At 38.1% G+C, this 27311-nt stretch overlaps 1 protein-coding gene across 2 annotated transcripts; it reads right to left on the bottom strand.

The window, feature by feature from the left end:
• Positions 1-866: 866 nt before the first annotated feature.
• Nae1 (NEDD8 activating enzyme E1 subunit 1) lies at positions 867-25603 on the bottom strand. Of its 2 annotated transcripts, XM_051201349.1 has the most exons (21): positions 25484-25590; positions 24727-24768; positions 22629-22732; positions 22308-22368; positions 20611-20641; positions 19865-19936; positions 19575-19654; positions 18659-18768; positions 15683-15792; positions 14251-14313; positions 13784-13847; positions 13394-13485; positions 11857-11916; positions 11639-11772; positions 10167-10242; positions 9832-9871; positions 8718-8804; positions 8014-8106; positions 4585-4699; positions 4446-4495; positions 867-1124 (listed from the first exon to the last, which is right to left on the bottom strand). In XM_051201349.1, coding segments are annotated over exons 2-21 (1554 nt in total). In that variant the 5' UTR covers positions 24729-24768; positions 25484-25590; the 3' UTR covers positions 867-1014. The 2 variants fall into 2 exon arrangements, with proteins under 2 accessions (XP_051057306.1, XP_051057305.1); XM_051201348.1 differs by lacking the exon at positions 24727-24768 and having other exon boundaries at positions 25484-25603.
• Positions 25604-27311: the final 1708 nt, after the last annotated feature.

Raw genomic sequence — 27311 nt, 5'->3', positions numbered from 1 at the left:
TTCTGCCCAAGCCAACCTCACACTGAGACTTAAATGTAGTCCAGGTGTAATGTTTCCTTTCTAGCAGAATCAATCCAATAGGACTGTCGGGAGATGGAAGTGCTGTCAGAGGGCTTCCCAGGCTGTGGGAGGCTATTTAATAAAACAGACAGCCAAGCAAAAAATGACACAGTAGTATCCAAGAAAATAAAAGCCCTATCAGCCCCGCGTGCCCCCTCCACTTGTCAGTTATAACAGGCTCTCACATAGGAGACGGCCTTTGAAGGTATTATACAGCAGGCAGTTTAAGAGCCTTAAGCTACTGAGTCACATTAACAGGTTTAGCAAGCAACACACAAGTCAGAAACTAAGCCCTACTCCCATTTCTATATTTCTAATTTGCTGCTATTCCTCATCTTAAAGAGTATTTTTCATCTAATATAATAGTAAATGTTATTATTCCAATTTGATTATTCATTAAAAGGAAGTCTACGGAATGGGACAACCCTATGAAATTTCAACAAGTAGGTAATAGTGGTAAAAACTATATATATATATGTGTGTGTGTGTGTGTGTGTGTGATATAATGAATGACACTGTAAGGAAATGGCATTGTTTTCTGATAAAACTACATATCCTGAAATGTTTCTTTTAAAATTCTATTTTAACAAATAATGATCTTTAAATGTGCACAGCTAAAATCCATGTCTTCAATTCTCTTCAATTCATTGATATGGTTGTTTTTACTTTTTCTAATAAAACGTATATGTCTATGATATGTAACTGCCAAGTAGCAAACCAGTATTAACTACATTACAAAGAGATAGCTTTTATTCTTCAGGAAAATGGCTTTTCCCCCACCACCTACCTCAAACAACAAGACTATATTACAAACAAGAAAAATGTTTATTAAGGAAAACAATTTAACAGATTTTACAAACTAAAGCACAATATGAAGACAATTACAGTTTCATTCATTAACATATTATATGTGGTACTTATTCAGTCATTAACATATTACACGGAGTGCTTATTCTACAACTGGAAAGTTGCAGAAGTCTGTGACATTCCACTATAAATGTAAGTATTATTAAAAATTACAAATTGCTTGGTGATTATTTTGATAACTTCTTGAGCAGCAGCTCCTGTAAAAAAAAAGGAGAAAAGTAAATCTTTGAAAATAATAAATTTTAATAGTTAAATAATATAAGCCAGACTGGGCCTGGTGGTACATGCTTTTAATTGTAGCACTCAGAAAGCAAAGACAGGAGAATCTCTGTGAGTTCAAAGCCTGCCTGCTAAATATAGTGTTCTAGGCCAGTCAAGGATATACAGTGAGACCCTGTCTCAAAAAAAAAAAAAAAAAAAAAAAAAGCCCAGCATTGGTGGTGCACGCCTTTAATCCCAGCAGCACTTAGGAGGCAGAGGCAGGCAATCTCTGTGAGTTCAAGACCTGGTCTGGTCTACAAGCTAGTTCCAAGACAGGCTCCAAAGCAATACAGAGAAATCCTGTCTCGAAAAACAAAACAAACAAAAAAGAACAAGAACCAGGTGTGGTAGCACATGACTCTAGGAAGTAGAGGCAGGATGATCATGAGTTCATGGCCAGTTTCAGTTACAAAGGGAGGCCAACCTGGGATACATGAGATCTATGATATACAGAATACACTGTAGATAAAGCAGAGTACAGAAGAGAGAAAAAAACAAAGCAAATCCATAAAGAAAGCAAAGTTGTTTAAAAGTAATCTAAAGTAAATACAGCTTACTGAGTCATAACAAAATAAAAGACTATAAATATTTTTGTTTGCTTTTTTGAGACAGGGTCTCTCTATATAACCCTGGCTGTCCTAGAACTCATTACATAGACCAGACTAGCCTCAAACTGCCAACTGTCTCAGCCTCCCAAGTGCAGGTAGTAAAGGAAGGTGTGTGCTGCCATGCCCAGCAAGACACTATAATTCTTTATAACTATGTTATTAAAGAAAATAGAAGGCTAATTTTAGGAATTACCCAATGAAATACTGGGCAACAAATTTTAGAAAAAAAGTTATTCTTAATTATGGGATTTAGAAAGCTAACAAGATATAGTGAATGAACAAAGAAAAGTTTAAATAGTAGTTTGGTTGAAGGAATTTTTTAAAAGGATACAAAGAGGCATAAAGATCTTCTTCAGCCAGGTGATGGTGCTGCACACCTTTAGTCCCTGCACTTGGGAGGCAGAGGCAGGTGGATCTCTGTGAGGTGGAGGCCAGGCTGGTCTACAGAGTGAGTTCCAGGACAGCCAGGCTACACAGAGAAACCCTGTCTCGAGAAACCCAAAAATCCACAAAAGATCCTCTTCAAAGAAAGCCCTTCTGTTGCATTCAAGAGTGGTGTGTGTGTGTGTGTGTGTGTGTGTGTGTGTGTGTGTGTGTGTGTGTGTGTGTGGTACACTGAGGATTGATGGGAGATGTCATTCTGTAAATATGTTTCTCTTATTGATTAATGAATAAAGCTCTGTTGGCCAATAGGAAAGTAAGATAGGCGGGACTAGGAGACAAGGAGGAGAAAGGAAGTGGTAGGGAGGGGATCCAAGATGGAGGAGTGAGAGAGAAGGACACCAGCCCCTCTCTCTGGTGTAAGATAAGACCATGTGGAAATACTTAGATTAATATTTAAGACAGAGCTAGCTGATAAGAAACTAGTAACTGGCCTACAGCTTTATATCTAATACAGTGTCTCTGTGTGTTATTTGGGGCTGGTGCGGCGGTGGGACCAGACTGACAGGGAAAAACACTACTCAATACTAGTTAAACAGCACACTGTTACTGAGCCACATCCTCAGCTTTGACATTCATTTCTAATTCAGAATCACTCTACACTATACAACAGTGCTCCTATAAAGTACTCAAAACAAAACACAAAATGGCAAAATTCCACCAAGACTCTACTACACACCAAATCATCTTTCAGGCTCCACAGATAAAGCAGAGTACAAGAGACAAAAATATCTGCTGCTTGCTCACTTGGGTCTTTCTCATTCGAAGCAAGAGAAACGATAGCTTAAAAATAAACAATGTATAGTTTTTAAAATGGCTAAAGAGCTGCAATAAAAAAGAAAAAAAAAAAAAGAAAAGGAGGAAGAGTACAAGAGAACTGGCTCAAGTTTATGTAGGGAAAGCCTCAGAGAAGAAGCTTCAAAAATCATTACAAAACATACAAATTAAGGCCTTCTAACTTTAGACCTCTCTGATTGTATCTCTCAGAATCTGGACTAGAACTGAATAAATAATATACTCTTTTCTGTGAATTTTCAATTACTTTACTATTTAGACATAAAAGAATTATTTTACTTAAATAAATTATCAGGAATCAGGCTTTGTGTTTGCTTAACATACAATTTTCTTAGGTCTGCATTATTAGCATTCTGAACACTATTAATCAGACTGGATCTGCCTTCAAAATAATCATTCACCTAGATAGGAAAATAACATAAGCAAGCTCAGGCCATTGAAAGTAATAGGCAGGAGATTAATTTTTTTTTTTTTTAAGATAGGGTTTTTCTATAGTTTTGGAGCCTGTCCTGGAACTCTATCGACCAGGCTGCCTCGAACTCACAGAGATCCCTCCTGTCTCTGCTTCAGGAGTGCCAGAATCAAAGGCATGCGCTACCACTGCCCAGCTGAGAATAATTTTTTAAAAGGTATTATTTACTTACTGTTTGTGCTCCCCCTTCCCCTGCCATTAATATGTTGAAAACTCTCAATGCAATGGTATTAAAAGATAGAGCTTCTGGAAAGTGACTAGACCATGAGAGTGGAGCCTTCATAAATGGGTTTATTCCCTTATTAAAAAAAAAAAAAAAAGACCCTGCAGGTTTCTTTTGACATTTTTAAAAAGAAATATGTGAGAACACAGTAAGAAAAAAAAAATACTATATATGCTTCTGGCAGAGAGATCACAACAGAACCTAACGATGTTGGCACCCTCAGTTTAATCTTTGAAAACCATAAGAAATAAATTCCGATGTTTGTAAGGTACCCATACAGTAACCAACCAAATTGACTCAAAGAAGAAATGGTAGGACAAACAAAGGGGTCTTTATGAAAGAAATGGCAGCTTTGAACTGGGCTCTGACAGACAAAGATCTAGGGCATGTCTCAGGGAAAAGAAGGTACACAGCATCTTTAAGGCAAGTTAGTCTTTGTTTCTGAGAATTATTCGAGCAGAAGACAAGATAGTGAGAAGCAGAAGAAAGGCCTATGTGTACTCGTGCTCAGAAAGTTAAGTGAGGCTCTTGATCAAAAGCATCCCTCCAAAGGACTAATGACTCTTTATGTAAGGAAAACAGTATAGAGAGCTAATGACTAACCTAAACTTAACAGCCTGCTTCATTGACCTCCCTAACTAAAGTAGCTAAGAAAACAAAAGCTAATATAAATAATTACTCTGTAACAACAAGTAAGTCATTTCATAATAAAACTCACCTCCCAGAAATGCAGCAATGGTGTGTGGCTCAGCAGCTCCATATCGGCAACTACAGGAAAAGAGGGAGGTATGAATTTTTATTAATCTCAACACAAACGGGGAGTACTGTTATCTCTATATACTCTCAAGAATACTCACAATTCATGGACGTAATCATCTTTCACCATTACAGATAACCCATATTCCTGAAGGAAGCCAGTAAGACAGGACTTCAACTTCCCTATATCTTCTTCAACTTGATAGTTAGATACTCCTAAAAAATTACATATGTTATAAATACATATATGCATTTTTATTAAATTTGTGGGCTGGATGTACTAGCACACAACTTTAATCCCAGCACTCAGGAGGCAGAGGCAGGTACAAAGTTAATGCCATGACAGCCAAGGCTGCATAAAGACCATGTCTCAGGAAAAAAAAAAAAAAGTGATTCAAATTAATGGCTATCTCCTTTGCTTACTTAATCTAGTTTCAGGTGGTCTAATCAAAATAGTAAGTTATGAAACTAAAGAACAAAGTAATAAAACATGAAACCAACATCTGAAAGTATCACAAATCGGTAAGTAAAGAGATAACTAAAATCTACCACAAACTGAAGTTCATTAAGTCTTTGTCAGGTTCAGGGACTGGCAGTTAGTAAAGTGGGACTCAGCATGCACAAAGCTTTGGGTTTGATCCTGATACCACCTAAACCAGGCACGATGGTCCTAATCCCACCCAGCATTCTGGTGTGGTTTATGTCTATTTGTTTTTAAGTCTTTGTTAATTATTGTTCTAGAAGAGTAATATATAATACTTAACAATTATGTGATCAAAGAACTAAAGAGAAAGCACCTTACTTATGTTCTTTAAGTTTTTATTTTCTTTCTGTTTTGGAGTCTTATATATCCCTGGCGGCCTCAAAATTGCTGCAGCCAGGGGGGTGACTGCACTTCTGATTCTTCTGCCTCTACCTCCCAGATGGGAGAGATAACAGGCATGTGCTTTTTTAATAATGGAGATCACTAAACCTAGGGTGTCATGCATGCTACAACTATAAATTAGCTAATTTCCCACCCTTAATTTCCATTTATAAGAGATGAAATGATATTGAGTGTATAAAGCCCTAATAATATATAACATTTATTGAACAATAGTAGATGATGGATACTATTCTAAGTGCTTATACACTGACTTAATTCTCATAAAAACTCTATGAAGTAAATACTATTTCCATTTATAGCTGTTTCATCTAGTTACTTAGCTCATGAACAGCAAAAGTAGAATGTAAGACAAGGATTTTGTTGTTGTTTTCCCATGCAGGGAATTGAATCCAGAATGTTAGAGCAAGGATTCTACCAACAAGCCAGTCCTAAGTTATTTCTTTCTCTTTTTTGTTGTTTGCGATAGTCTCACTCTGTATCCCATGCTGACTTCAGACTTCAGTCTTTCTACCTCAGCCTCCTGAATGTTAGAACCATATCTAGGTGCCAAACATCTCAGTAAAGAGAGTGAAGATGTCTCGTAGACATTTAATTCAGTCAAGACTTTGGGATCTCAAGCCTACCTATCATACAACTACTTGAGAACTTCTCTCTGGAACTGCCTCAGTTCAATCAACAAAACACCGGAGATGATTTAAGGCTGGCAAGATGGTCAGTTTGTAAAGTGCCTGCTGTATAAGCAAGAAAATCAGACTTCAATCTCCAACAACCCACATAAAAAAACTGGGCATAGTGGCATGTCTATAATCCCCATCATTGGGGAAGCCAAGACAGGAGGACCCCTAAGGTTTGCCGGCCAGCCAGTATAGCCAAATGTGTGAGTTCTCAGTTCTGTGAGAGACCTTGTCTTAAAACGTAATGTGGACAGCAACCAAAGATACCTAATGTCAACCTCTGACCTCCAAACACAATCAAATATTTGTACATACCCTCCACCTCAACTTGTTTTAAACCCCTGTTTTTGAGTGGTTTCCTATGCAAAAAATAACCAAAGTACATTCTAGTCAAATGGTATAAGTAAACCAATATATGCTTAATGATTTTTTTTTCCCCTTCTAGTAAATGTGTTCACTGTGTCCATAAACTAGGGGTTACTTCATTAGTTGGGACAACTGGTTTTATAAACTATCTACAATGCACTGCTATGCAATAATCATGTACATTTACAATTACCAAAAAAAATATATTCTGAGCACTGTGGACATTTAAGATTATACAAGTTTTCCAAGACAACAAAAAAATAATGAAGATACAAGGAAGTCCTTGTATCTTTCTTGGCTTCAGAGTTCAGAAGCCACTGATATACTGCTTGTGGGTTTCCTATTCCTTCAGGTTAAACTCAATGTGAGTTACAGGAGTAAACTAAGAGCTGGGAATGGTGGTACACATTCATCAATAGTCTTCTGAAGGATAAAGCAAGACCAAGAGTTCAAAGTCAGCCTCTGATAAACAAAGAGCAAGTTCCAGGCCAGGCTTTAAAAACTAAAAAAGCTGACTGTGACTGATCATATCTATGATCCCAGCACTTTGGAGATGCAGGCAAGAGGACTGCTACAAGACTGAATCCAGTGTGAGTTATGCAATGAGTCAAGGGCAACCTGAGCTATACAATGAAACCCTGTCTCAAACACACACACACACACACACACACACGAGACAAAAAAACAAAAACAAAACAAAAAAACTAAAAAGACTATTAGAGAAGACAGAAGTCAATTATGATAACAGAAAAAAAAATTTCCTTCTATACATATTCAACCAATACTCAACTCTAACAGTTTTGAATCAAATTATCTATATGTAAGTAGTTTGCCTTAAAAATCAAATAGTAGTTCCTTTAAATACCCACAGAATACTGAAACTCAGGTCAAGTGTTTCTGTTTTGTGGGGGTTTTTTGTTTTGTTTTGTTTTGTTTTGAAACAGAGTTTCTCTGTGTAGACCTAGCTGTCCTGGAACACAGTCTATACAGCTGGTTGGCCTTGAACTCAAGAGATCCTCCAGCCTCTGCCTCCCAAGTGCTGTGATTAAAGTTTAGTGCCATCAATGCCAGTGTTTGTTTGTTATTTGTTTTAAACAGTTTCTCTCTACAAAACAATGGCTGTCCTGGAACTCATGTAGATCAAGTTGGTCTCAAACTCACGAGATCCACCTGCCTCTGACTCCCATGTGCTAGGATTAAAGATGAGGGCACTATACCTGGCATTAGGTCAAGTATTTGTTCAAAATTTTATTGAGCCAGATGTGATGGTTCATGCCTATAAATTCAGTACTTAAAGAATCTGATGAAAGATCACAAGTTCAAGGCCAGCCTGAGTTAAGTAAGATCCTATCTCAAAACAACAACAAAAACAAAACAAACTACAAAACAATGAAAAGCCAAAAGCTTTTTTTTTTTTTTTTTTTTTTTTGTATTTTTTAGAGACAGGATTTCTCTATGTAGCCCTGGCTGTCCTGGAACTGCTCTATAGGCCTCAAACTCAAGAGATCCTCCTGTCTCTGCCTCTCAAGTGTTGGCATTAAAGGTGTGTGCCACAACTGCCCAGTTATTTTCTTTGTATCTAGTAAGTCAATTGCTGTTCTTACCTGGGTATCTGCCATGCTGTTTATGAAATCTATCAACAGCCCGCAACATTAGGTACAGGACTATCTCATTATCTGGATTGTCCATGCTAGAAACTGAAAGAAAAAAAGAAAATAAAACCAGTAGAACTGGACAACTTACAGCATACAAACAACAAAAAGCTAACTCCATACTTAAGTTTCAGGATATAAGACAATATTAGCCAAAAACAACAACAACAAAAAAAAACTAAGGGTCTTATGGACTACTAGCTGGAGTATCTACCAAAGGAGAAAAACAGCCAAGTGGTACAAGTGGTAGTGGCACACCTTTAATACCAGCACTTGGAGGTAGAGGCAGGTGGAGCTCTTGAGTCTGAGATCGAGGCCAGCCTGGTCTACAAAGGGAGTTCCAGGATAGCCAGAACTGCTACTCAGAGAACACTGTCTCAAAACAAAGAAACTAAAACAAAAACACCAAAAAAAAAAAAAAAAAAAAAAAAAAAGTAGAAACACAATGGTGTAGTTTTTATACACAGCACACAATGCACTCAGTAATCTAAATATAGTGTTCTGTATTTATTTTTGTATAACATATACAAATTAAAATCATTCAGGTAAATGTACAAAATAGAATATAAAAAACATTTTTATAAAACCATTTATTTAACGCTATTATACACATTTTAGTAATAACTTTTAACTTAGCATTTAGTTATTATACTCACTAATTTCATCTTTGTTGACTGTATCCAAACCATACTCTTCAGCTAAAGAGCGACATCTTACCACTCGAAGGAATGCAGAATTGCTGCCTGCAAACAGTAAGGTCTTCAGAATGGTTATGACAGGTGAATATAGTTAATTATGGGTCACTTTAAGAACAAGAAACTGGGGCTACAGGATGACTCAGCAGTTAAAGACAGCTTGGTGTTGATCAAGAGGAACTGAGTTCAGTTCCCAGAATTCATATCAGGTATCTATGACTACTTGTAACTCCAGCTTCAAAGGGATTTGATACATCTGACCTCTGAAGGTACACATCTCCATACACAGATATGCACATAATTTAAAAATAAAATTGTAAGCATTTATTCATTAAAAATTTTATTGAGTGGCCACAGTACAACAGGTTATGTTAAATATTGAATATCAATGGTATGAACTAATTCCTTCTTTGTTTATATTCTCAGTTTTGTGTGTAAGAAAGGCTTAAAATTTTTTGTGTCCATGTGTATGTTCTTTGGGGCTTCCTCTGTTTAACTGATAAGTCATCCCTTCAGCCCTGTAATTAATTTTTTGGAGCTTTTACTTGGGTTTATTGTATATGCAGGGATGTGCTTACCCATATGTGTACATGTGGAGAATAGAGATTGATTCTAAGTACCTTGTTGCTCCACTGTTTTATTTTTATTTTCACCTTGTATTTTTGTTGTGTGTGTGGTTTTGTTTTTGAGACAGGGTCTAGTAGAAACCCAGAGTTCACCATTTCGGATAAAGTGAACTCACTTCCTCATGTCTGCATGGCCAGCACTTAACCTACTGACCTATCTCCCCAACCCGCAACTGATTCAAGGAGAACGCTTTCACCCACTGAGAAATTAGGAGAAAACCCCAGAAGCCAGCCATGAACTATATGCAAATTCTTAATTCCATTATAGTCATTTAAGACAGATCAAATGAGTACCTATGGCCCAGTCTTAAAATTTCCTTTTTATTACAAGATAATAAAAATTTACTTAAGGACACAACCCACTTGGGAATTTCAGCCATTTAAAACTCCCAAGAACATTCTCTGTAGCATATTTTTATCAAGCAAAATAGGAAATTAAAAGGACTTACAAAGCAATTTTAATTCTTTCTCGGAAATGGACTCTGGTGCCTATAAAGAGATAAATGCAGATTTTTCTCCACCACAAGTACATACACACACAAAAGATAATACAGGGCACAGCTCAAAATCAATGGCCAAGGGCTCAATGAAATGAGAAGCTCTCTACAAGAATTGGGAGAATATTTCACACACCTGTTTTCTTATATCAGGAGGTTCTCATTAGATAGACAAAAGAAACAAGAAGCTAGGGTAATGCTTTCTATCTCTAACCCTTTCCTGGTTGAGTTCCATGCCTGCAGGGAGTAGTACTTATTGTCAAAGTGCAATATGCTCAGCAGCTTACCTGGCCAACAGACTGAAGCAATTTGGCAACGTGATTACCCACAGCAGCAGCATCTTTCTTTGCTTTCTCACGGTAACTAAAAAAAGAACAACAAAATCCCTATAATTAAAATTAGCAATACTTAAATCACCTGTAAGTGAAAAAATGTATTTTAATAAAAAAAATACTGATTTAGAAACATATGAAATTGAAAATGATAGAGAAATGCCACCAGCAGCACCTCTTACTAGTCAGGGGTCATTTAGGAAATGGCAGTAAGACTTTTGAAGTCCTCTAAAACCAAGACTCCCATTATACTCTACAGCACCCAACTTAATTCACCCAGGCAACATCCATGGAGTCTTTATTTATTTATTTATGTTTATTTTATGTATGAGTGCTCTATCTGCATGTGCATCTTTAAGCCAGAAGAGGGCACCAGATCCCACTAGAGATGGTTGTGAACCTCCATGTGGTTGCTGGGAATTGAACTCCGCACTTCTGGAAGAGCAGCCAATGCTCTTACCTGGGCTAGAGAGCAGCCAATCTCTCTAGCCCTGAGTTTTTATTTTTAATCGTTTTCTTTTGGTCATTAATCTTTCATAACTTAAGGAGTCAATAACTGTAAATAAATTCCTATTATCTAAGTATCCCTACTCTGACACACATAGACTTGTAAAGTTGAGTCTCCATGGATGTTACCTTTTTATAACTGGGGTATGGTTCTGATGAATCCAAGGCTACTACTGGCTTGGCTTCTTCCAGGGCCAAGTATTGCCATACAGAGAAGATCTTGGTCAGTGTCTAGCAAATCTTGGTTTGTTGTCCTAGTCTAAGAGTTGAAATACTGAAATTTGGGAAAGGGCAATTGAAAACAGAAAGTAGTATGACTTTAGGGACATTGCTCAGTAGTAGAGTTCTTGCTTAGCATGTATATGAGGACCTAGATTCAATCCCCAATAGTATTACCCTCACCCAAGAAAGAAATATGACTATATCTGGGAGAGACTCAGCTTTAATACTGATTATTTTTACGTGTGTGTGTGTGTGTGTGTGTGTGTGTGTGTGTGTGTGAGAGAGAGAGAGAGAGATATGTAAAACATTTTAAAATGTAACATTAAACATTTAAAATATAACATTTTTAAAAGTTTTACATGATTTATATTATGGGGCAGCTTTGAAGTATGTGATTTTCTTTGTACTTCAAGGAGGTAGGTTGTTAGTAAAATATTTTTTTGGGTCCACTATCAGAAACCAGGGTCCTGAGTCCCTCTAGCAGGGCAGATTTAAACAGTCTGTTACACAGTTTAAAAACAGTCAGCAAGGTATGGTGGTACACACTTTTAATCCCAACACTCAGGAGGCAGAGGCAGCTGGATTTCTGAGGGTTCAAAGCAAGCCTGGTCTACAAAACTAATTCTAGTACAGCCAGGGCTACACAGAGAAACCCTGCTTTGAAAAACAAACCAAACAATAACAAAACAGTCACTTACACATTCTGCAGTTTTATGTATTTGCTTGAATCTGCAATCATATCAGGAATTGTACCTCGAACAGGCAAATTTCCTTGACCTTCTTTAGCCACAAATTCCTTTAGGGCACGGGCTAGTATCCAAAAAGAAGGGGTCTAAAAGAACAAAGAAAAACTACAAGTGAGGGGTGTTTATTTTGAGCTGGAGCGGAAAGCAACAGCATCTTTATTTCTTGTTACCTGTTTGGTGATGTTTATGCAGCGATCATCATTGAATATATCTTCAATACTGCTTGGGACCTAACAAAGGAACATGAAACACTTACTTACATTAAGAATTCTGGCTGGGTGGTGGTGGCACACACCTTTGATCCCAGCAATCGGGAGGCAGAGCCAGGCTCCAAAGCCACAGAGAAACCATGTCTCCAAAAATCACACACACACAAAAAATTCTGTTCACCTTTACTTTCAATGCTATTTCTTCAATAAGTTCTTTGCATTTTCAAAGTGCAGCAAAATAACTTCTGATGTATTTAGAATCAGAATCTGATTTTTTTTTCAGTAAAAATGCACAGATCTCACATGTACAATTGGATAGTTATACATATGCATTTTCAACATTCTCTCCAACTAAGATAGATGTTCTTCAGTTAGACTGACTTACATGGCATTCACTCAGCAATACTGTTTGAATGTCTTCAAAATGTCTACAAGACTTAAGTGCTTTCCTTATATGAAAGGCAGTACTCTGGCTAATGAATTGTAAAAAAAATTCTAAAAATATTCCAGGCATCTTATTCCCTAGTTCCCCCAAATTAAAAACAAAACTGACCAAACTGCAAAATAGTAATAATGATTAAAAAGTCTTTTGTACTACTATAACCCAAATTGAGCTTAAATTCACTATGTAGCCCAAGCTGACTTCAGGCCTCAAAATTCATAACCCACATGCCTGAACCTCCAAAATGCCTTGATTGCAGGTATTTATAAGCTACCATACCTGGACTATAATTTTTGAAATGTACAAGTCATTCATAACATCTCCAATCTAAATAACTGCTGTCAGAAGAAAATGCAAGGTAACAAATTTAAGTTTTTGAATAACCACTCCCCAACTCCCCAGAGAGAGTTTTCCTGTGAAGACCCAGCTGTCCTGGAACTCACTCTTTATATCAGCCTGCCTCTGCCTCCCAAGTGCTGGGATTAAAGGCCTGAGCCACCACCACCCAGCCGAGAAACACTTCTTTTGACTACCAAGCATCACTTATAATTCTTACGTCCAAATTCACAACTATCCATAAATCATATTCTCAAAATAATTTATATATTTCTCTAAATGAAAAAGAACAAAAATAACCTATTATATGGTGAAACACTAACATCATTTTAAATAAAAGAAAACTTTTTTTAACTTTTTTGAGACAAAAGTCTCATGTAGCCCAGCTGGTTTTAGATGACTACTGATCTTCTTGCCCCTCTTCCCAAGTGGTAGAGCTATAAGCATTCACCACCATACAGCACTCAAAACCATATTAAAAGAAATCTCAAGTTTTGGGCTAGACATGGCACATGCTTGTAATCTCAACACTTGAGAGGCAGAGACAGAAGTATCACAAGTATCAAGACTAGCCTGGTCTATATAGCAAATTTTAAGTTAGCTTGGGTACTTATTTCTAACTTACTATACATTTACTATACATTACTATACATTTAAGTATTAGGATAAACTGTTATATCAATTTTTATATCAGAAAAACTTCAGCAATTCCTTTAATACCTGAGTTACATTTAGTGCTGTGTTCACATTTTTAATAGCTTCTTCAAAATTCTCTTCATCTTCTGGAGCTCCATTCTCATTCTTTAAAATCCCTGTTAAAGTAAGAAACAGTAAACAAACAATGGCTCTTTCTATTTTGTCTTCCCAACACAGAAAAACCTTGTGAGGCTCTAAACAGGGGGGGGGGTCATAATGCTGAGCCTTAACAGGAAATACAGCTAATATTTGTTCTTCTTAAACTATTTTAAAATGGCTCATTTATTCTGAAGGGAAAAGTAAAATTAAGAACTCATGATGGCATCATCTGACAAGAGAAATCCAATAAATACCGACTTCAAGCAATTGTTTTTTTCAAAATTTATGTAACACTATTATAATGCAGAAAATTACCTTGTCTAATCAAATCTCTGAAGTCTTCTTTTTCTTTATAGCTTTTAGGAATTCGCCCATTTGTCTAAATTAATTAAAAATTTTAAAGAGCTAGTTATTCAAACTCATAGTGGAAATTGAGTGTCTAAAGTTTTCTTCATTCTCCATAGTAAGATTTTATTTTAAAAAATGTCATATATGTATTTGAATATATATTATCAGTGACATCCAAGGCTCTCTTAATTTGGAAAGAGGAACCATAGGCCATTTCTTTCCATTCATTCCTCACAGTAGTTTCAGGATGAAATTTACTGAAATTCCCAACTTGTTAATTAAAAGATCAGTATTGAAAGAGTAGTAGTTGAATTTAAACTAAAAGTTCCCATTTTCAATACACTCTAGAGACACAGGAAAACATTAACCTCCCAGAACCCTCAAAAGAGATTGAAAATACAGTCACATATAATTTTTTTAAAAAAAGGGCATACTTCACTATACCACTGTGCTAAATATTTAGCTATGATCACAATCCATGGAGTATGGCTATGGTCCTAAAAACAAGACAACAAAAAAAAAAAAAAGAAGAAAATATCAGTATTAGTATTAATTCTTCACTTATACCATCTAGTTTTCAATATTTACAACTATCTTCTAATACATAGGAAGTAATAAACAGAGACAAATGAACTGGTTTGATAAAAAATGGTTTTAGAAATGATTTCTGAGTGGCTATGGGGTAGCTCAGTGAGTAAAATGCTTGCCAGGCATGGCTAAAAACTAAAACTTCAGTGAACAGAGGTCAGGACAGGCAGATCCTGGAGCTCTCACTGGCCAATCAACCTAAGTGAATGGCTAGCTCCAGGCTCAGTGACGAGGCACTGTCTCAAAAAGCAAAGTAGAAAGCAACTGAGAGAACCTGAGGTTTAACTCTGGCTCCACAGGTTCATATTTAGCTTTCTGTAACCCATCCCCCAACACACACACACTGAGAAAGAGACCATGAAAGAGAAAGACTGAGGTCAGGTATACAATAGTCCCTTTTGTTTTTCAGCAAGAAAAGCATCAGACACACCACCCAAAGGTACAGCTCTAATCTCTTCATTTCAGGTATCAATACTAGGCTGAAAAATGAGAACTTGCTGTTTTCTGATAACCAAATGAATTAACCGTAGGTTGAAAAGGAATTTAAAATTCCCTGGAGAAACAGGGCCACGGAGAGAACTAGGATAAATTAATGTTCATTTTCTTGACTTGGGTAGTGACTACACTGCAAACTTCGGTTTATCTACTTTTCTTCAACAAAAAAGTATTTTAGACAGGTGTGGTGGAGCATGCCTTTTTTCTCAGTACCTGGGAGGCAGAGACAAGTAAATCTCTGTGAGGTTAAGACTAGTCTAATTCTATAGGTGAGTTCTAATCCAGCCAGGGCTACACATGAGACCCTATTGAGTTTTCTTTTTCTTTCTTTCTTTTTTTTTTTTTTTAAACTTTTCTTTATCCAAACAAGAATATGAAGTTTACAATACTTTTCCACATTGGTATATTATATCAATGGAGACATATAAAAAATGCACACACACACACACACACACACACACACACACACACACAAAAAACCTTAGGTCTAAAAAAATAAAAAATTGAATTGAAGCCAGGCACAGTGGCACATACTCTTAATTCAGCACTCTGGAGGAGGCAGAGATAGAAGGACTGTCACCAACTGAGGGTCAGCCTGATCTACAGAGTATATTCTAGGCCAACCAGGATTATTCCTTGAGACCATATCAAAAATGTCAAAAGAAAAACAAAAGTTTAACTCTAAACTTAAGCACAAGAACACATACACACACACTCTTCTCTCTCTCTCTCTCTCTCCTTCCATCACTCCCTTCCTCCCTCCCTTTCTGTCTCTCTACCAACCTTTTTTTCCATATGCTCCAAATCGTAAGACTGAAAATGTTCTCTCAGTTCAGGAAATGGCTTATCTAGTCGTAGATCCTCCAATGCATTATCTGGATGTGATTCTATTACTGTCAAACAATCCCAAAAGATGCATTTAATTCTTTAATAATATACTACATTATAGGAACTTAAGACACATACACATTTTGTGTGACCAGTTGGTCGGAAATGGGGAGAGGGCAGGGAAATCCTTATTTTATAGCCCAGGTTAGCTTTGAACTCATGTCAATCCTCCTGCCTCATCATCCTAGTTGTTGTTATTGTAGGCATGAGCCACCAACACCTGACGTATAAGAGTGTGTGTGTGTGTTTGTGTATGTGTGTGTGTGTGAGAGAGAGAGAGAGAGAGAGAGAGAAAGACAGACAGACATAGTCTTACTTTAGCCTTGAGAGAGAGAGAGAGAGAGAGAGAGAGAGAGAGAGAGAGAGAGAGAGAGAGAGAGAGAGACAGACATAGTCTTACTTTAGCCTTGATTAGCCTGGAACTCATCATGTAAACCAGGCTGGTCTCAAAATCACAGAGATCTGCCTCCTAAGTGCTGGAATTAAAAATGAATGCCACCAAGGCTGGTTAGAAATCTATCATAGTTAGTTAGTTAGTTAAGTTAGTTAGTTTTTCAAGACAGGGTTTCTCTGTAGCTTTGGAACTAGCTCTGTGGACTAGGCTGGCCTTCAACTCACAGAGATCTGCCTGCCTCTACCTCCCTAATGCACCTGACAGAAATCTATAATCTTAATGGTCATAGTGCCTACTGCATTTTTTTTCACTGTGTTACTGGAGTATGACTTATATATAGTAAATATGCAAAGTTTAAGTGAGTTATAAGGGTCTGTTTTCTTTTAAGGCTATCCCAGCCTCACCTTGAACTCTATAATCTTCTTAGTACTAGGATTATAGGCATGTGTATTACTTCATCTGGCTGACTATAAGTTTTAATGAAAGCACAATTCCTTTAAAACAGAATTTATTACTGTAACTGAGAAAGTTCCAGACTGACAAATGTATGCATAGGCAACTCCATCCTTCTCCATCATCTTCAACAGAAAGCATTACTACCTACATAGCCCTCTTCCCTAGAAGAGGGTATCCTGGATGTTTGCTTCTTTTACCTCAACATCAGTTATTCTCCACTTCCTGATCTGACTTTGGACACTGCCCTACACGTGAGAGAATACAAAACAATGTGCAATTTCAGTGAGTGTTTGTAATGAGGTTATAATTTTGCCACTTGCTATGTCACTTCAGACAAGTAACAAATATCTTCCTATGCAGATATGGTAATATCAGCATAATAAAGATTTTCTAAAGAGTAAATGAAATCATTTACATAAAAGCAGACATACAGCTAACAATAAGACCTTCTAATTACCATGTTTCCTTTTACCCATTCCTAAAAACATCTTCCCTAAGCTAGAGGCTCTTGTCTTCTCTCCCTCCTTCTCCCTTCCTCACCCCTCCTCCCATCATACCACCAGAAATTTCACAGCCTTCAATCTTTGCTCCTTTAAGTTCTTCACTATCTACTTAACGTTAGGGTGATCTGTTTAAAGTAAAAAGTTTACTCTGTCACTTTCCCACTTTTAACTTTTTGTTTTGTTTTTCAAGATACAGCCCAGCAAATATCATTTTTTTTTTTTTTTTTTTTTTTTTTGTTTTGTTTTGTTTTGTTTTGTTTCCAAGATAGGGTCTCTCTGTGTAGCCCCATCTGTCCTGGAACTTGCTCTGTAACCAGGCTGGCCTTGAACTAACAGAAATCTTCCTGCCTCTGCCTCCCCAGTGCTAGGATTAAAGGTGTGTGCCATCACAGCTCCCCCACCACACACACACACACACACACACACACACACACACACACACACTTTTAACTCTTAAATATCCCAACATCACTTGCTAAAAGATTATCCTACCTGGCCAAGTGACACTACTTCTTGTGATACTGTCATTGTTAATAGCTATTATTACTTAGAGTACTACAGGAAAATTTTATAAAATTCTAAGATTAAGATTCTAAAGGAAAAGCTGATATCAACCCTCGGCTGATGTAAGCCTGTCTATGAATGTCTCTGGTCTCATTTAACACTGTTTCTATAGGAATAGGAGTAAGGAAAAAGGCTTATCGTGTGTAATTGAACATGAAATGGGAAATCTAAGGCCAGTATGAGACTGGAACAAGACTGGTATGAAATGTTGGTATAATGCAGTGGTTCTCAACCTGTGCGTTATGACTCCTTTGGGGTTCAAATATCAGATATCCTGCATATCGGATAATTTACAACTCATAACAGTAGCAAAATTACAGTTATGAAGTACCAACAAAATAACTTTATGACTGGAGGTCACCACAACATGAAGAACTGTATTAAAGGGTGGCAGCATTAGGAATGTTGAGAACCACTAGTGTACTGTCTGTATCAAAGTGACACGTGCACTCACTCTTGTGGTAGCCATAAATACACTACTTGAGTTAGGGAGAAAAAGAACCAGGCACTTACACAGTGGTCAAACCTCTTAACAAGATGAAGTTGTACATTACGTCTCTGATCTGCATCTATCTATAATGCTATGATATGTAAGGAAATAGCAGACAAAACCTATGGAATCAGTCTAGAGAGATGCCTCAGTGATTAAAAGCAGTGGCTGCTCTTCCAGAGGACCCAGGTTCCATTTCTAGGACTAATGTAATGGCTCACAACCATCTGTAACTCTGGTTCTAGATGATATGAGGGCCTCTTCTGGACTCTGCAGGCACCAGGCATATACTTGGTATACAGCCATACATGCATGCAAGACATCCATACACATATAAGTAAATTAAAAAAAAAAGACAAACTATTGAATCTGATTGTTTCTTTAAACCTGTAGCCAGAGATATACTGCTATAAATTTAGAGCTCAAACAACCAATAGCAAGTCCCATATGCTTAACAATTTTACCTGGGTGTTCTTTTATAATAATCCTCATATAACCAACTAGTCCATATGTCCTACAGATCAAAAGAGGGATCTGGGAATTCCAGAGGACATCTGCTAAACGAAGTAATGTACTGTAAAGGAAGGCAAATAAGAACATAAGCAAGTGAATATATGCCAGACATGGAACTGTCTAACATAAATAAGCAAGAGTTTAATGGAAAGCAAGCAATTTCACTTGGCTGCAATCTCAAAAATGTTGAACAAGAAGGATGTAAGACCCTAATCTGTTTTATTAGGAAAAATGCTGGTAAAAACATTAAACCTTTTTGATTTGTTTTGTTTTGTTTGTTTGTATTTGGTTTTTGGTTTTTTGAGACAGGGTTTCTCTATGTAACAGCCCTAAATGTCCTGAAATTCACTCTGTAGATCAGGCTGGCCTCGAACTCATAGAGATCTGCCTGCCTCAGTCTCCTGAGTGCTAGGATTAAAGGCATGCACCACCATGTATATATGTATACACCTACAAATCTTCCTGTAATTAATAACAATTTAACTAATTTGTATTTAATTTTCTAGGTTTTGGTATTTTTGAAACTATGTAGTTCAAGCTAGCCTGAAACTTACTGTGTAGGCCAGACTGACCTCAAACACAAAAAATGAGTGTTGAGTTTACCGGCTTATAGCACCATAATTGACTTCTAATTAATATTTCATCATTTAGCAATATCTAATGTTCACTTAAAGCTCTAAATATACCCAAATATTTTACTTTTTCTTCCCTATGCTTTCAAAGCTAGAATACATACAAGAGCATCAAATTAAATACTTCTTTTAAGAATTTTAGACACCAGACAAAATATGTATACAGAAAAATGTACATAGGGAAAACTATGCAAATAAAGTAAGACTAAGAAAGATATTAACATCTAAAATTTACCTTTCAAGAAGCTGAGTTGCAACCACAACAGTAAACCTACAGAAAAATGAAGGATCATTGTCTAGAAGGTTTTCTGGACTCTAAATAAGACAAGGGGAGGAAAAATTCAACAATTTCACAAATTAAACATGGCAGGAGCAGTTAAGCTATATTAAAAAAAAAATGAGCCGACAAATTAAATTCCAACTAAATGTAAGTAATACAATGACTCAAAATTCTAAGTTCTGGGACTTTGAATTATTTTTAAAAATATACTGCATTATAGAAAAAACAATATATATGTATTATACCTCTTCCACAAAACTTCCAGAGACATCGCTATTTAGTTCTTGTAAGAATTCCATGGCAGCTTGAGCTCGGTTCTTTCAAAAACAAAGCATTTGACTTGAATTAGAAAGTACTTAACTACAATACAATCCCCAAGCTTACAGATCAAGAAAAACTGTGGAAATTTCCTAATTCCATGCATAGATGTGACAATTCTACTCCTCAGTATTTAACTGAGGTTCAAGCAGAATGTTACTCAGGGTTGAACCAGATTAGCACTACCAGAGTTCTTAAATGACCACATTATTTGCCCTCACTTTTGTGACAGGTAAATGACAAAAATAGGTGGCAGGCAGGGTTACACTGGATCAAGTTCAGACACACTCTATAATCACCCATGTCTATAATCCCATCATTAAATAAGTGCAACTTTCATTCTGAATATGAACATGGATTTCTAAAGTTTTCACTTAAACTATAAAAATAAAGAATTTTCTGGCTAACTCCACTTACTAATTTCTTAACCATAATACTCCATCCACTGAACATCAAAGTTATTAGGACTTTAGTAAAGGACAGAGTAAAAACACAGGCAGTACTCTAAAATTCTTCAACTACCAAAAGAGATTTGCCAGATTAGAAAATGAACTATCCCTACTTTTTACTCAGAGAATAAGATCTTTTAAAGTCAGAACTTTTCTAGCAGCCAAGATAAAGTGGATTATTAGATGTTCACATACAACCATACTTTGTAACAGTGATTGCTTACCTTGCCAATACTGCTTTTTTGAAGGAAAAAACTAAAGGGGATTAAAAAAAAAAATTCAAGATTTATATGGCTATAAAGCAAAAGTTGTTTACCATTTGTAATAATGTCTATCACATTCAAATATTAATCAATTGTATGTGTGTGTTTACTTTTCTTTACCACTGAGCTATATGCTCCCTAACCCACAAACACTATTTTCATAAAAGACTATAACAGTCTTTTTTGGAGGAAGAAAAGTGGACAGGTTAGTAAATCAGTGTTCCTCAAGACAAATTTCACAAGATGCTCTGAGAGTTCTAAGAATGAAAAAGAGAGGAAACACCATATGTTATACCACCTTCTTGGAAAGTCATAATGTACCTGATAATAAAGTTATATAGTAAAGAAATTATAACCTCCTTTGAACCATTCCCCAAACTCATTTGACCATGAAATCCACTGTCCCATTTAAGAGCTATTAACATTTCCTATAACCAACATTCTGCAGACACTTGGGAAATGCTGTAGTGAACTGTTTGCTTTGGCAAGAAATTACCAAAGATTCACTCAGGCTTCCTCCCACACATATGCCGGTCACATCCCATAGGCCTAAATTGAGGCTGCTGATGAGAATCTAGGCACAATTTTGTGGCAAGGACACATGGTTCCATAAAAAAAGAAACCTTGGGCTGGAGAGATGGTTCAGTGGATAAGAGCACTGACTGTTCTTCTGGAGGTTCTGAGTTCAATTCCCAGCAACCATATGGTGCCTCACAACCATCTCTAGTGGAATCTGGCATAAAGTCATACATGCAGATATAGTAATCATACATAAAATAAATCTTTAAAAATGGAAAAACAGAGAAACCTTATACTTAGCACATCCTACATAATCAGCCAGATAAGCTACAATAATACAACTTTTATTACTTTACAGATATCAATAAAAGAGTTGTGGATAGCAGAAACATACTATAATCCAAAGAAAAAGTATTAAAGTAATATGAACTAAATTCTGTTTTTCCTTGAATTAATGTTTACTTGCTATTTAGGGACAAATATAATGGGCTCTAAACCCTTGAGGAGAATAAACATGAAATCAAATTGGGAAAAGTTCTCAAACTCTAAATATGACTATCTCTATAGAACAAAACACAGATCACCTATAAAGAAGCATTTTTAAATAACATGGTACAATGAGAAATATACCAGACTACATTTAAAAGATAAAAATGAGAGGTACTGCTCTTATTCCTTTTTCTTTTTTAAAGATAGTCTCACTGTTTAGCTCTGGCTGTCCTGGAACTCACTATGTATATCAGGTTGGTCTTGAACTCACAGAGATCCACTCTACCTCCTGAGCACTGGAATTAAACGCATGTGTCACATGTTCAGTTAACTGTTCTTGCTTATTGTATTTGATGTCCCAAACACAATTATTATACTGCACTAACATTAAGGATTTAGATAGGACTCAGAATTCACAGGTAAGAGAAAAATGACTACCACTTTGTACTAACAGCAGTGAAGACAGTGACAATGAGTTCTGTTTGTTTTTAGTTTACTTGCCAGACACTGTCCCAGCACTTCACCTTTATTCACTCACTTTTTCCCCATAACCTACACACACACACAGTCATGAGGTTCAATTAGCACTCAGGCTCATCCTGAGCGCACTACCTTCTAACAGGTTCATATGGTAAAAGAACAAGACATACTTGTTTCCAGCATCTTCTCCGCTGACCTGCTTTCCATCAATAATTGTAAATGATCCAATACCTGAGGAGACAAAAGACAAGTCAAAAACATGTTTTGGTTTGGTGTTTTGTTTTGCACTTATTGATTTGAATGTCAGGGTACTTGGCTACTGCACACATGTGGAGGCCAAAGGTCAACCCATGGGAGTTGGTTCTCTCCTTCCAGGGGTCAAACTCAAATTGGCAAGTGAGTACCCACTGAGCCATCCTGACAGCCCAAGAATAAGTACTTTTTATGAGAACCTTAAGTTACTTAGAAAACAATCACCAATGTTATATTACCTGGTAATACCAAGTTTTTAAGAATTTCAGTTCCTGTAGCAGTTGCATTTATTAGGCAAACATGTGCAGATTCTAAAGCTTCTTGCCCATGATCACCCCACAACCTACAAAACAAAACACAAATTGAACATTAAAAAGTTCTCAAAAATAATGACTTTCTTATTTGAATGATGATATTTAAAGTATTCTTCTATAAAATAACATATAACATACCATAGCAAACATGTGAGATACGAACTGATATAATTGTGAGGGTTATCTGACAATGTAATTGAAAACTTCGATCAATCATCCTTTGTATGATATAATCAGTACTATTAAGCTGTCTTTCTAGTCTTTGTTTTATTCCTTTGAAGCCAGGTAATTTATAGAACAGAAAGCCTAGGAATATACTTATTAACATTAAAGAAAGGTGCTAACACCTTTGTCTCAGCACTTATTGTCTCAGCTTTTCAGAAAGCTGAAGCAGAAAATTATATAATGTTAATTGAAATATAAACAAATAAAATCTATAAAAATACAATAGCCAATGAACATTCTAGAATGATTAAAAGGTGCATACATTAACAAACATGAAGGTATAATAAGAATCAGAAATACAAGTTATAACCTGATTGATACTGGCATATCATTAACAAGTTCATAATCACACACATACCATGGTTTTGGGGCCAATCTGGTCACCTTGACTCCCTGACTCCTTCACGTAAAACACATACCCAAAACAAACCCAACCAAAAAAAAAAAAATCTACTATTTTTTTCTTCAGAACAGAAAACATGGGGAAGCTCAAAAGTACTATTAAATGCCCACAGGACGAAGAAAAGACTCTGACATTCTTTTCCTGCCACCATAATAAAGCCTACCTCAACAAATTGCACCATTTGAGTTTTCATTTACTGAGCATCTATCTCTTCACTTTAAAGGGTCCCAGACCACACTGCTGACACAGGGCTTTTGCCTAGAAGAGCTGATCACTGAATGCCTGTCAGTTGGAGGAACAGCCTGGGAAATGGGACACTTGCTGGCCTGAGAGCCAGGCCTTGATCACTGGCTGCTACCTGCCCATCCAACTTCATTTCTGTTTCCTTCTGACCCTAAAGCCATAAGCAGTTCTCATTATACTGGATAAAATTTTGTACTTTAAGGAATGGACTTAATAAAAATCCTCTTCTGGTACCTAGTAACCTTAAATATCTTCTCAGTTTTGTTGTCTATGGTTTTATGTACACCCAAAACACAAGAACTACAAGAGTATAAAAGAATTCATAGTAGTTACAGTTCTGTTGACTTCTCTCTCTCTCTCTCTAGAAGCTTGGGAAAAAGGATGGTTATGAAAAAGCTAAATGGACCCAAGTTGAAAACCTAACTTTTTTACAAGTCTTAGTTGCCGGTATCAAAGACCTTCTGCCTTCAAGGACAGGCTCAGAACTAAGTGTCTAAATCCCTGGTGCAGTACTAATTAGGCTGTCAGTACAAAGGGAAATTCCCATCTTTAGGGACACAGTGTATCATGGGAGCTCCTGAGAGGAGAGGTGGTGGCAAGCACTTTTATAACTTCCATTGACTCAACATACAGAAGATAATAAGTAAGAAAAGGAGAGGGAAAAGAGCAAGGATGGGGAAGTAGTTGAGGGATCCACCTGATGGTTTAAATATGCCCTGTCTGTTAAGATTATTTACAAATGGCTACTGAATCCTAGAAATGCAGCTAGCATGAATTAAGACATTCTTTATGTGTGAAATACTTGATTTATAAGACAGTGTTAACAACAACAACAACAAAAAAAAAAAGCCGAGTAACTTTTTTCACAATAATTCCATGTTGAAATGGTAATACTCTGGACATACTACGTTAAATAAACATTATTTTAAAATGATTCTGGTGATGGGGTATGTAAGTTTGGCACCATGCATGATGCCCAGAGTTCCACCCTCGGCACCTAGAAAAATGGATGTGGTTCTCTCCACACGGGTAATCTCAGCTGTTGGGACAGAGGCAGGAGGATTGCTGCAAGTTTGAGCCCAGCCAGGTGTACATGGCAAGTTCCAGGACACTCAGGGTGAAAGGATGAGAGGAGAAAGGACAAAAACTTGTATTTGAGCCTGGCCTGGCAGAGAACATCTGCAATCTCAGCACCTGGGAGATAGATGCTTAAGTTCAAGGCCAGTCTGGACTGCGTAAGGCCGTTTCTCAAAATAAAGAAGGGTAGGAGGCAGCAGTAGCAAAAATTACTTCCCCGGCATTTTACTCTCCCCATCCCCAGGTCCCTCCTTTGTAGCCCAGGCTGGCTCGCAATTTCCGATCCACCTGCCTCTGCCTCTCAAGTCCTGGGATTACCAACGAGAGTCCACCACCACGTCCGGCTTCTTTTAACTTATTTCAAAGATGCCTACTGTAAAAATTATAATTGCGGACACAGATTGCTCACATGGAACTATCATTATGCATTTCTATTGGACAGCGCTGGCGTGGAACAGTATCAGCCACTCGGTGCAGCACACTCGGTGCAGCACACTGCGGTAGGGATGGGATACTCCCGATCCTCTTGTTCGGTGAACGCAGGGGGCCGGCCACGACGGTGCAGACCAGGTTCGAGGAGACACCGTGCACCTCCAACCGCACACAGCCTGGCGCGGCCCTGCAGGAAGGGGCGTCCCGGCCTTCGCCCAGCACTGTGGCCGGTGACCAGAGCCTAGAGCGCCGGCTCCCCACGCCCCGCACCGCCGCGCGCCGCGCCGCGCCGCGCCAGGCCCGAGGGAGGCCCGCCCAAGCCGCCGAGGCACTTAGGCCCCACAGGCCTCCGGAGAGCCCGCAAACCCGCCGGCTCGCTCACTGGGAAACCCTGGCTCACCTCAGCTGCCGGTCGTACTTCTGCTCCTTGAGTAGTTTCCCCTGTTGCGCCATTGCCGCGCCGGCCCAGCGTACAGCAAAGCCGAGGTAGTAGGTCCCCACCCACTCACTTGTGCGCAGGCGCACTTAGGAGCCTTTGGTGACCACCGCCTGCAGTGCGCCGCCAGTAGGAGGCGACGCAGCCGCACTGCGCACGCGTCACGGGGAAGTCAGGCAAACTAGAGGCTGGGTCCAGAGTAGTTTCCCTGTACCTGCAGTAACTGTGGAGAACTCTGTTTTTAAAATCAAGCCGACTTGGATTTTAATCGCTTACTAATTGTGAAAAATGGCTCTTTCCCGTTCCAACCTTCAGTTTGTTCACCTGTGAAATGGTCCCTTTTTTAAAATGAGATTTTGTAGCTGGGCGGTGGTGATGCATGCCTTTAATCCCAGCACTTGGGAGGTAGAGGCAGGTGGATCTCTGTGAGTTCAAGGCCAGCCTGGTCTACAGAACGAGTTCCAGGACAGCCAACGCTGTTACACGGAGAAATCCTGTGGGGGGGGATGGGGGGGTTGATGAGATTTTGTTTGTTCTCACTATGTAGCCCTGATTGGCCTGGACTCACTATGTAAACATACTGGCCTCAAACTCACATAGAAGACCTGCATCCTGAGTGTTGAGATTAAATACATGTGCCACCATGTGGGTCTTGAACTGAGATTTTAAATACAGAGAGCGTCAGACTCACACAAAGGTCTTGTATGGACAACTTTCATTATGATTCCTCTGATTCACCCATTTCTTCCCTCCTCTCACTAGGCAAGCCCACACCTTGACCTGTTTCAAACGACAAAGCTAGCGGCTTCTATCAGTGAGGCAAACACTGATAAACCTCAGTTCTCTTCTGAGTGAATTAACAGCTCCTGAGGGCCTCCCGAGGGGGACAGTACACCAGCATAGTACCAAGGTGGCTCTCTTACCCTAGTGGGTAGATATAGGAGCCCCACCCCACTACTTCCCTCCAAGAATGTTTCCTGTGGTGGAGGGATGGAATGATGTTTTGAACAGGAAGGAGCAGTATCATCTCTTAAGAGTTCCCTCATAGCCAGGTGGTGGTGGCACATGCCTTTAATTCCAGCACTCTGGGAGGCAGAGGCAGAGGCAAGTGCTTCCCTAATAAATAAATCATTATCTTGGGTTGGTGGACTCATTTAAACCCCTCTTTGAGTTCGACGCCAGCCTGTTCTACAAAGAATCCCAGGACAGCCAGAGCTATACACAGAGAAACCCAGTCTTGGAAGAGAGAGAGAGAGAGAGAGAGAGAGAGAGAGAGAGAGAGAGAGAGAGAGAGAGAGAGGATGATGAAGGAGAAGAAGAACAAGAACAACAAGAAGAAACAAAGGGGGAAGAGTCCCTCGGGTAACAAATGAGAAGAGAATTGGGAAGTTTAAGAGGCAGCTGGGGCTGGCCATGAAGGTCATAAACAAGGAGAAATTTAAAACTGCAATTGCCATGTGGCACAGGATGACTGTCCTGTGGTGGCCAATGCTAAGGAAGGAGTTTATGAGCAAGTTGAAGACCAGAGGAAGCAAGAGGCTTGATGACAAGTAGAAAAGGAAATAAGAATTCCCCTTCCTCTGTATCCCAATCTCTACAGGGGTCTCCAGATTAATGATTGCTAGATCCCTCCCCTCACATCCTGAGATTATTATCTCGGCCCATAATGAGACTATATCTTCACACACATGGTCTCTCCAGTCGCAAGGGGTTGCAGGGACACAAGAGGTGGCTCAGTTTGACAGTAATGTTGCAGTGCTGATAAATCCACTTCCCCTGGGCACAGTGTCAG

Source organism: Phodopus roborovskii, unplaced genomic scaffold (assembly GCF_943737965.1).
Source record: "Phodopus roborovskii unplaced genomic scaffold, PHOROB, whole genome shotgun sequence".
Classification (NCBI taxonomy): Eukaryota; Metazoa; Chordata; class Mammalia; order Rodentia; family Cricetidae; genus Phodopus; species Phodopus roborovskii.
Note: the sequence above shows the minus strand (reverse complement) of the source record. Positions and strands in the feature narration are given on the sequence as shown.